Genomic DNA, 12,025 nt, shown 5'->3' with positions numbered 1-12,025 from the left:
TCTATTCTACTCTTCTCTATCTCTCTCTCTCTCTCTCTCTCTCCCTCTGTTTCATTCTAATGCGCTCTGCGTTGCATTTTCTTCCGCATTTCTAAAAGAGGGAGAATGAGTGCGTTTAGCGAGAGAGAGAGAGAGAGGAGAGGAAGCAAAATACTCTGCCAGAGAGTGGAGTGCAGTCGGGTGGGGTTTCATGTTGCAGGTGCTGTTCGACTAGGATGTGGGCATGTGGCAATACCGAGGGATATGCCCTAACCCATACAAAACAAAAACAACAGCCATATTAATAAAGGTTAGATCGGATAGCATAAATATTTGGATTTATTTCGCCCATCTCTTAAGGGCTACCTTTTTTTAAGTTTCTTGAAAGTAAGCCAAAAAATTGCATTTGTAATTTCCATTTTCATATTCTCATGTACTCAAGATTAATGATTTACTTGGCGCTTAAAAGGTGTCCGAGAAAAGATTCCACTAAGATCTGATTGATAATCAAATATCTAATCAAATACTTCCGCTCGTATTTGCACGAATTAAATATACCTTTGGTATTTAGTGGTAGCCTCCAGGGTATGCCACGCCATGCTCTCGTACTTTGTTGACCTTTCTTGTCTCTGTATCTGTACTGCCGCTGTCGACGTCGCTGCACATTTGTCGGGGTTAATGAAACCGATTGACACACAAATTGCAAGGCACAGCCAGCACACCAACACCAACACCAACACAACCAAGAGAGAGCCACTCAAAGAGAGCGGGCGACTGAGTGAGCGACATGCACGCACACAGAGGCACTGCTCGAAGAGAGTCGATTTAAGAGAAAGACTCGACTTATTGGCCCTCTCATTCTCTATCTCTCTCTCTTTTGGCCGCCTGTTGTAGCACCGCCTATGTTTAATGTGCGGAACTACAAGTTAACAGCAGCGCCTCCACTCGCATTCGACGCGAAGCTGTTTGCTCTGACAAAAGCTCGCCGCCATGTAACTATATATCGTCATCGATTTGCCATTCGACAATAGCTGAAATGTATTTATTTTATATATTAGTTTCTTTATTTCTTTTGCAGTCAATGAATTTATACAAAATATAATATATATAAATATATCCATCAATCTAAAAGAATAATTAACGCCACCTAGCGTCGTATTGTTTGGCAAATTGCGACAAAAGCAAGCTTTGGGCGTTACTTTTTGAACATATTATTTAATTTTATTTTTTTAACGTCACAACCAAACTTAAGTTACTCTGCATCTTCCTTTCATTATAGCAACCAAAAAATTGTGCATTGTCGTATCAGCTTTGCTTTAAGCAATATAATCAACAACCGATCGGAGCCAGCCGGGCTCAGATCATCCACCAGCTCAACCTCCACCTCAACTTCGAGCACGAAAGCTCGAACCAAGGACCGTTTGAAGAGGGGAAACGAGGGGTAAGTAAGTCTTTATTGGTTATTATCGAAAAAGCTATTCGAAAATTGAGGAATCTCTGTTCGAGCAAATTTTTGTCAGAAATTGGAGGGAGCAGCTGTAGCCATTGGGCTACAAGTTTACAGGAAGAGTGAATCAAGAGTGAATTTGGATTGCTGATCATTGAACAGAAGATAAAAAGATCGTTATTTATTTTAAGTTCTCCCACTCACAACAGAACAAGAATTAGCTTATGAAAAATCATTCCAATGGCATATAATATGTAAAATGTAACCGAGAGACTTAACTTGGCTGTGGAACAAGCCTTTATGGACTCGGAACAGGTTGAAATAACTGTGATAACCTCCAAATACTCGTAGCATAATAAATGGAGTGGCCAGGAGTCGACACTCGAATGAGGGTTGGGCGTCGCTTGGGGTTTGCTTTTGACTTGGGCCGTAAATTGGACCACACACCAAGGTACATACATATGCACATACATATGTACATACATGCATGCATAAATATGTATGTATGTACGTGACTTTAGTGGGCGACGACGTCATCACCTAGTAGGGATGGATGGTTGGATGGTTGGATGGATGCATTGTATCAGAACGGCCTTTTATGTAAGGCCACCCCCCACTCCAGCCCCCGTGAGTCCTTCAGTCTGGGAGTGCAACGAACACTGACCTTTAACCTACATACCTGACGGATGGCTCGGCTCGGCTCTCCTTGCTTCAGCTTCGATCTGTTTTGGGTCTGCATTTTGCTACCATTTATTGTTGCCGTACATAGGGGTATACGTACTACCAGGGGTATACTATCATTGAGGAGAGTTTCCGATTTCCTAATCAGCGTACGATTCCAGCCAATTATTCGTGGCTTTGACTAGAAAAGAGTGGGAGCATTTGCTGCAACAGTTATCACTGGATTATATAGTATTATGGTTTTTAAAACATAGGAACATAAATCGTGGGTAACTTAGGCATTACAAATCCCATGATTAATCATAGATTAATCATATTCGGTAAGTGTTTTGTATGCAATGATAATCCATATACAACTACCTGAGAATATTTAAATGTTATTCATCATCATCCAATCGGAATAGAAAACTGATTTGCCATAATCCATACAATGGATTTCAATGATTTTGGAGTAGTATAAAGATTAGATTGAATCTTTGGAAGAAATAAGGGTATCCTTTTTCCTATTCATAAATGTTTTCAATCCGTTCACGACGCCTTCTGGCTTGAAAGACGCGTACGGTGTAGAAATGTTCCATAAGTGAATGGACGCATTGATTTCGAATGAGAATGCCAGAGACCATTTGGCACGAGAGATATTCAGTATCTTTTACGTTGAATTTCCGAAAAATTTCTTTCTTGCCATCGAGTAAGTATCAGGTATTTACTCCCAATATTATTGAAAAACACACATAAAATATTCAAAGGAAAATAGAAAATCATGCTGTTTTTCTTGAACCTAACGGTCAACTGCCAGTCACTTGTTAACGTGGGATCCAACGTAAATGACAGTGTGCTGCTAACGAACTTGTGGGCTGTGAATTATTCTATTGCTCTCCAAACGATCATACAAGTGAAATAAATGTGTACATAGTTATGTGCCCTTTGAAATGCATTCTTGGCCCGTTTATATCATGATGATTTTGACCTTTTAATTGATTGGTACTGTTTTTTGTGAGAGATAACCGTTTGGCCAGACATTCGCAATCAATATTTTGCCGCGTTCCATGCGACCATGCGACCATGCCCATGCTTTTGGGCGCATTACGACATCGCTGAATGCAACAGAAACTGCAGCGACGCGTCGACTGAATTATCTTCATGGAAGCCACTGCAAACAAGCATGAAAGCGATATGGTGGTAAGGGGGGATGGGGGCGGGAGACAGTCGCAGCGGCAGCAGGGAAACATGTGTTCCCCGTCAGTCAGGCAGCATTGGCTTTGCGCTTTGCTTCTATTTACATTTCAAAGCTCATTGCTGCCAGCGTTGCAGCTGGCGTTGACTTCTAGATGCAGCGACGAGGCCTGGCGCTGAGGACACAACCGTGGGGCCTCGTGGCGAAAAATCCTCCTGCATGAATAAGATAAAACATACACACATATGTACATATATACATATGTAGACTTTTTAAATATGTTTCAGATGGAAAAAAGAATTTGAAAAATATTTCCGCCTGCAAAAGAAATTAACGAAATTCTGTAATCTGGTTATAATTTGGTCACCCTACTTGGTACCATTTATGAGTGTTACCATCTTTAGTATGGCACGTACATATTTTCGCAACGTAAAAACTCAAAAGGCCCCACTGTGCGACGCATCACAGACGCGCGCAGACGAAAGCGAAAGGCCATTGTCCGGAATTTTGTTGACCTACTAAGGCAGAATGTAAAGTACGAGGCGCTTGCTACACTGTCATTGCCGTTGCCGAAGCGACGCCCGAGCCCCGCACAGTGGCCCGTTTTCCAAGAACATGCTGCAAAAAATCAATTTTAAAATTCTTGCCCAAAAAATGTGGATATTTTTCAATTCGGTATTGATTACAAGATAAGTCAATACTTTTTTGGGTTTACTCCTCTTAAAACAGTTCGGCAGTTCGAAACTGTTCTTCAGGGTCATATCATAGGAATTCTTATCCATTGCAACTGTAAGTTACGCAGTTAGTTTTCTTTAAACTGAAAAAATATAGTTTTTATTTTGTCGACTTTTATATTTTACCAAAGGCTATGATTTTTGGAAAGAGTTTTAAGAAAACCAGCCACTGTGCGACGTACATACATACATGTGTACATATGCATGCATGTACGAACGCTAAGCGAAAAGCTTTCGCAGAGCTGAAAGCTGCGCTGTTGTTGATTGTCAGTAGAGAGTGTTTTGTGTGGTTTCGGCATTGCACGGGGTGGGCGGGGAGTTCAGCCTTAGCTATGAAAGTTCGGACAACTACAATTACGAGTATGAGTATATGGGTAGCAGTGCCCTGCATTTACAATATCGCCCAAAATTGAAATAGTAGCAGCGGCCGAAAGAGCTAGAGCTAGAGCAAGAGCGAGCGTACTGGCTGCGCCACTTCAAGTCATTCACCTTTTGGCCGATCGATGATCTCTCTCTCTCTCTCCCCTCGCGCTGCTCTCTTGCTTAGCAAATGTTCTCTGCTTGGTTGTTGTTGTTGCTGTAAGTTAAGCTTAAGCGGTTTGACTCTCTCTCTCTCTCTCTCAGTCGCTGTCTCTTCCGACTGCGCAGCTGACTTAACGCCCACACCAAAAATGGAGGGTATACCAGGGACAGCGACAGCGACAGAGAAGTGGGCGGGCGAGCACCACCACAATAGGAAACGTAGCAAACGCCCGTCAAACTTTTTGATCCATGATGTGTAGAAGAGAGAGAGAGATGGAGAGAGAAACCGCGCAAATGAGTGATGAATAGTTATTGCCTTTGGTTTTACTTTCTCCTGGCAAATAGAAACGAAATTATAGAGAAGGCAATTAGAAGAACGAACCAACTGTTTTGTGGGATAAGTGTATTTGTCCTTGTCGTACAGTGAACCTAAGAAAAAGCTCGCTGAATTTTCATCTTTCATCTGTTTGGCAGAAAGGAAAACTTCTGCTCGTACATATACAACATACATATATGTATGTAAACATGTTAACTAACATCAAATGTAAAGTATTTACAGGTAGACAGACATTTGCATCCCATTCGAAGAGAAGAGTGAATGAACTCGTTAATCGTGGTGCATTCAAAACTGTTCTGTTCTGTTCAGCAATGCATATTCATAGTTTCATGTGAATGATTCATGAGCTGCATAAAGTCAAACAAACTGCTTCTGCTTCTGCTGCGCTCTCTTCCGCCTTCACCCCTCTCTATCGGTATCTTTATCTCTCGCTCTTGCTCTCTTTCCCTCTCTTTTTGCGCTTTCGGTTATGCTCTGTTGCACAGAAAGTTCAATTTATGTGCAGCGCCCCCTCGCCATGCTGCCCCCCCTCCACCGACTGAGGTAACTTTTGCGAGCTTTAACCCAGTTTAAGGTCATTTCGAGTCGAAGACAAACAGCAGCTTGGGCGCGAGCTGTAGAAGGGGGATAGAAAGTGCTTGGTGGGGGAAAGGGGGGAAAAGTTCATTGCAGTTTGATAAGTGGGATAGAATGTGCGAGAAAGAGAAGAGGCACGGCAATGGTTAGGTATGGACTGCCATTTGGTCATCGCTTGGCATTTGTCAAGGACTTTTCAAATAACGGAATTACCATTTCCAGAATCGAATCAGGAAGCGCAAAGCGGGACTCTCTCTCCAGTGCTCTCCTGCTCTCTTTATTGAATTATTTCCATGGCCATATTGAGTACTAACAACTGTACCTAAAATGTTTACACTGACAGAAAGCATCGAAGCATCTTGTTGTCAACAGATCAAAATTGTGTGTTCTGCTTTCAATTATATGGGTTAATATAATTTGCCCAGAAAAACGTTCGTTTTAATTGTCACAAATGTCGAATAAAATTCGAATCACTAGAATTAAATCTGTATTGCATATCTGGCATGTACATACATATTTATATATCTGGGTTGTAAGATTCCTCAATCTCTGCTCTGAGTTATACCCATATTTTTTTAAACTACCAAACTGTATTTAAAGCAGTCGGATGTCCTCTAAAATCATTCGACTCGAATAATATTTCAAAATTGAAAACTCTTCAGGCTATCAAATCAGCCTTTTTTGGTAATAATATTAAGAGACAGGAGTATGCTCCTTTTTGTTGCTCCTTTGGTTTCATTCGAATGATGGGATTCCCTGTGGTATAGCGAATAAGTTAATTTGATTTACTCTTTCTCACAATAAACATGAATATTTCTGATGATATTGGAATATTTTTGATTAAATAAAATCGATTAAATTTTTACGCAACTTCGGCTATCTTTTTGGGAGTGAAAATTGCCAAATCACTCGGGGGGAATGATTTCATTCAAAATGAATGTTTCCGTTTACTTATGGGATATTAGACAGCAAACCAACGTCATTCGCCGAATGTGGCCTAATGTGCTATCCCTATTTGGGATATTCGTTGCACATCTGCTCTTAGAGGACAAATACTTTTGGGTTGTACTGTGGATAACTTTAACTCTTCATGCCCGTACATATGTACATACATACATATGTATGTGCATGCATTTACATATTTACTGTTAATATTAAAATAAGGTCGCAAGCAATAATCTTGACATTGCTCGTCTGGCGAGCCAATGCCGATGACAAAGAAATTAAAACCGAAAGAGAACCGTATCGCACACACCAGCAGTATTCCCGTAATCCCATAAACGTATCCCTTCACCTGCCCCTACCAATACTCACCCCTCCCCCATACTCTGTACGCTTATCAGCTGGCGTTAACGGTGAATTTTTGTTGCTTTTGCGACGCCAACGCTGTCGGACAGCGCCGATGTCGACGTCGACGCTGGCGTCTGTGATAATGAAACTGAAAATTTCATTGCTAATTGCGTTTAATATTTATAATTGACCCAAATAAATTCTGCGATTGGCTTTGCCAAAACAAAACCAAACAAACAAAGAAAGCAGAAGCCGAAGGAGAACATGCAAAGCGAGAATAAAATATGAGAGATGGCGAGGGGGGGGGCTGCCCTGACAGAGAGCATGTCTTGGGCCTGCCTGGAAGCGTGTCTAGACTCGTGACCGAAAGGCTCACACAATTGAAGCGGGAGGACTCGCCCGACACCCTAGGAAAAAAGGAGATAGATATAAAATTTAATTTATATTGGAATGTTTACAACTTTTGTGCATTTATTTGGCCATTTTGTAGCACTAGGAATATTAAAATAAACAAATAATACATTTAACTGAAAAATTATTATCTATGCATCATTGATTGGGCGAATATCATTGGTAGCCATGTTTGGTTTCTGGTAATTTACTGACAATTGAGTTTGAGTGAACAAATGAGGCTCAAATTTGGGAAAAATAAATGCCTTTATCCAATATCATCTCCCATATAATATATCCCTTAAAAGTGTGGATATCAAAGATGTTTAATAAACTATTATGCATAATGTGTGCATACATATATATGTACATATGTACATATGTATGTACATATTTGTGGATATCAAAGAGGATTGCATACTAAATTCGGTAAGGCTGGATCTTATAAAATTCATACACACAGAAGCACACAAAAGCAAAAGCAAAAATATACAGTGATGGAAAAAATAATAGAAACGGCATGCATCAAATTTGAAACCAAATATTTCATTTTGGAGCAAATTGTTTGAATAAAACAACTGTGCTTAGTTTTAGGATAATGGGTGTTTACTTTGGATTCTCTTTTGGGCTCCTTTCGTAAAAATTATAGCTAGGTACACTAATTTGTGAGACGCGTTTTGCTTGGAAAATATAGAACGCATTCCAATTTTGTCTTATACTGTAATAAAACGGTTAAAATCGAATTATATATTATCGCCAAAAGACAAAAGAAGATATGATACCTATTCTGGTTCCGTTCTGTTGTTGTTATTTCGGTTAGAATGGGTGTGGAGTATTGTGGGTTTAAACATACCTAACTAAAAATGAAGGACACACAGGAGCGACAAATAAGTTGGCTTGCGGCATTTAAATGTATGGCGTTACGCACTTATACTTATATTGTCTTTGGTCAGATGGAGGCCGACCACACTTCAAAACTCTTTTTGAGACACTCCAGTTATTCAAATTAAACAAACGGTACCTTTTTAATAGTTGGACTGTTAGCAAACCGAAGAAATCCATACATTTGAATTCCACTCTGTTTTACATGACAATTCGGCTTATATACCCATAAAATATGCTGTTCAAGGAAATAGTAGTGTTTTTTGTTCAACGAACTTCTATTTCATGTCTTCAGTTTCTTGGCTTTAAGATTTAGTTTTGTTATCATTGGTTTGTTGCGAACAGCGGCCAACATGGATTAACACTACTCGACAAACCAACTTTTTTTTCCTCAGGACCAAACCGACTTTTCTGATAGATATGGGGCTTTAAATTTTTTAAGAATTATGGTTTTTTTTCTATGCAGACTTTTTTTGGATTTTTGGCTGGTATTTTTTTTAGCTTTTTTCAGGGTAGCGATAGTTTTTTTCACATACTTTTACTTACGTCTGGTGTCGACTTTGCTATTTTGGGTAATTAAACAGCTAGAGTTGAGCCCAAATACTTTGTGATTTCAGCTTACCGTCTGGAATAGGGGGACAAGCAAACGAGCAAGGGTTGTACATTTGGTACCTGATCGCGTTCCTTTGTTCCCAATTGGCGTGGGCCGCCTCAAAAAGGTATTTTTGTTCATTTTTTCCATATTTTAGGTTTGGTTAACGAATTTTAGCTCCAAAGTGTCTCCTAATCTTAATGAGCGATACCTTAAACGACGCCAATTAACGCACCTATACACAAAAAATGTCCTATAATTTTTTTCGACTTTCTGGTTTTTATTCAAATTTCGTAAAAAATACCCCACAAAAATCATCATTTTTGCATTTCAATGCTTTATATTTCCCAACGGTAAGCTGAAATCCAAGTGTTTGACATCAACTTCTAGCTGCGTCTTACTTTTCAAAATAGCAAAGTTCTTTACAACCAGACGTAAGTACTAGGTTATGTGAACAAGCGTTACCTCTGAAAAAAGCTTTATCCAGTTTCTCTTAAAGTTCTGCCTGAAAAAATATCATCAAACCATTTCTAAGCCCCAAACTTTAGAAAAAGTTCGTTTTGTTCCTTGAGGAAAAATCGTGTTGCTAGTGTAATCTTTGCCAACGCTTCAATAGATTTGAGCCAATAATCCATGAACCACTTGCTAAACTTGGCTCTGGTTCACGGATTTGCAGTTGCAACAATGTATTTGGTTTCCAGCTGTTTGTGTTTTATCAATTGGCAGTGGCCATGGCCGCGCTTTTCCGATAAATCAATTCTAGCGGTTTTCTGGGTATTTTAAGTCATTATCCTGTTAAATATCCTTTTAACATAAATTTTTAACTTTAATATGATGTAATGTATTCTGTATTCCTACATACACAGTTTCGCTCAAACCACACTATACTCAACGCCAGGCTAGAAGTCTAGCTTATATGTCTGGGCCCCATAAGGCTCAGCCTTCCATGCCCAAGCTATTTTTTCATGATTTTAAGTGGTAATCGGATTCTGTGAATGCCAAACATAACTTTTGAGTTATCTTACCATATAATACAACTTTACTATCATCAGTCAAAAGCATTTTTGTCTTGTGCCAGGCCATTCCACATGCGATTTTCCAATCTGAAGCGTGACCAGTACTCTCCTCCAAACGCGGAGCTTTCTGGGCTTCTTGCATCAGTAATGTGTAATCAACCGTCTCAAACTGTCACATAACTGACAGAGCGATTAAAAATTTGTTTCTAATTTTTGAGGTATTGAGGCATGGTCTTACCTCGACCACGCCGACCACCTTAAAAATAAGTTTTCGAATACAACGATTTTCATTCTACTCTTATAGTTAATTGGGTTAAATCATACTGGGTGCTACTTGTTTTCAATCCCATTATAACTCCTGCCTTAAGTTTTAGTCTAAACTTGGTATCCTCTTCTGGACCGGTAAGGATTTCTTCAACGCTCCAAAATCAAAAGTACCGCTATGTCCAAAACTTTCTTTCATCAAATTATTCAATACTAAATTGGCTTACGGGTGGTAACTTATTTAAATTAATTTGCTTGGTTTTTCATTCTTTAAATTAGTTTAACCCACCTACTATTTCATTGCAGCAGATATCATGGGTAGTGTCTAAAGTCATGAAACAAGAAGATGGAGCAAGTTCGGGGTTCTTTGGTTTTAATGCTTACATTCCAAGCTTTCCGTAAAGGTATCACTTGTTCAATTTGGGAGTAGAAATATCTCAAAAGAGTTTTGGTAGTGAGGTGCGGCACTACTATTTATTGACACCTGTATGTACTAAAATGGTTTAAAAAAGGTTTACTTCGATTTACTACAAAAAATAGCGGCCACGCGTATGAGCCCGCAACATGGGTTCATTTCGCGGCGCATTGTTCGAAATAAAACGAGAAGGACGGTGAGCGTTCACGACCTACTACCCGTACTCAGTCAGTATATACATTTTTGGCTTATGTTTTTTATTTGGTTTTACATTTTACATTTTACATTTTTTTGTATATCTGATATCTACATCTACATATACAATGTCTATTTACATACATGTAGATTGTACATGTCCATCATATTCTACACTCCCGCTAGGGGTTGCCGCGTACTGAACGCGGCAGAGGTGCGAGCGAGAAGGAAAATGAGTTGCGTTGTTGTGGGAGGAGGGGGCGGGGGCAACAGTTATTTTTTCATTCTGGCTATAATTATGACCGTCTGATTCAGATCGCAGTCTGGTGATGGCCCTACGTCTGCGTATACGACTTTAATTGTGGCTGCCACAGATTTTCGACCTTTGTGGGGACGGAAGGGGGCGGGGCGAAATTTTAAAATATCTGGAAACAAAATTTGGTTCCTCTAGCTTTTATAGTCTCTGAGATCCAGGCCTCAGATCTCAGGTCTGCCGTCAGAGCTCTGTAATTCCAGCCTTTTTTCATTGTCCGGATGGTTATTATATTATAATTGTTCTAAGTCTAATTTGATAAGTTTCAGCTAACTCTCATGTATTTTTTTATTTGTAAAATTTAATAAACTAATTAAATCAAATTATCCTCAGTGCGTTTGCCAGCATTGCAAAATCATCAATAAAAAAACGGGACTTGAACCGAAGCAACTTTTAAGGAATGGACCAAGGAGTCTAGAGAGTACACAACGGTCGCGAATTTTCTGACCCGTTAGTTTTTCTGAGGTATTCTATCAAGCAGTGTTTGCATTATAATAAACTAATTAAATCAAATTATCCTCAGTGCGTTTGCCAACTGCAAATCATCAATAAAAAAGGGACTTGAACCGAAGCAACTTTTAGCAGGAATGAGACCGGAGTTGAAAAGATACACAACGGTCGTTTCGAATTTTCTGACCCGTTAGTTTTTCTGAGGTATTCTATCAAGCAGGTTTGCTTTGCTTTTGCAGCGTCAAATGCCGTTTTTGGTTTCTTCATTTCTTTTACGTTTTGTTGGATTCGTAATTTTTTTTTGTCATACCTATAGCCAATACATATCTATATAATAATTAATTAACAACATTTTTCCAAAAAATGCCTGCATTTATATTTTTAATGCTAAAGTTGAAATTGTCTGTCTTATTTCATTTTGCAAACAATTAGTTGACATACTGTATATAAAATTACATACATAAATATGTACATAAATATGTATATAGAACTGTCTGATCAGCGGAAGACATTACTCCTTTTATTGGTAGCTAAATGTGCTGGCAAAAGGACTTTTGTGAAATTGCAGCAATAGAAATGCCATTGGAAATGTATTGCAGCAACAGTTGTTGATCCAGCAGAGTGGTGACAGTTTCTCTGATCTACGACGACTCGATCTCAATTTTATCCAACTCCCCGCAATGTACTGTTATGGTTACTGCTGCTGTGCATGTCCGTCCGTCCGCAAGTGCAAGCAGCACAGCTACATCCAAAAAGAAACCGTTCTAA

General features: G+C 39.3%; 1 protein-coding gene across 2 annotated transcripts in view; it reads left to right on the top strand.

Annotated features, from left to right (window-relative positions):
* The window catches only part of LOC111075039, a 61,965-nt gene that overhangs the window by 18,047 nt on the left and 31,893 nt on the right, over positions 1–12,025 (top strand). For both annotated transcript variants that reach the window (XM_022368105.2, XM_022368104.2), the window contains exon 2: positions 1,259–1,420. In XM_022368105.2, the coding sequence (XP_022223797.1) occupies positions 1,259–1,420 (162 nt within the window). The remainder of the gene's footprint in view (positions 1–1,258; positions 1,421–12,025) is intronic.

This window comes from Drosophila obscura, unplaced genomic scaffold (assembly GCF_018151105.1).
Source record: "Drosophila obscura isolate BZ-5 IFL unplaced genomic scaffold, ASM1815110v1 contig_18, whole genome shotgun sequence".
NCBI lineage: Eukaryota > Metazoa > Arthropoda > Insecta > Diptera > Drosophilidae > Drosophila > Drosophila obscura.
This window is presented reverse-complemented; position numbering and strand designations above follow the sequence as displayed.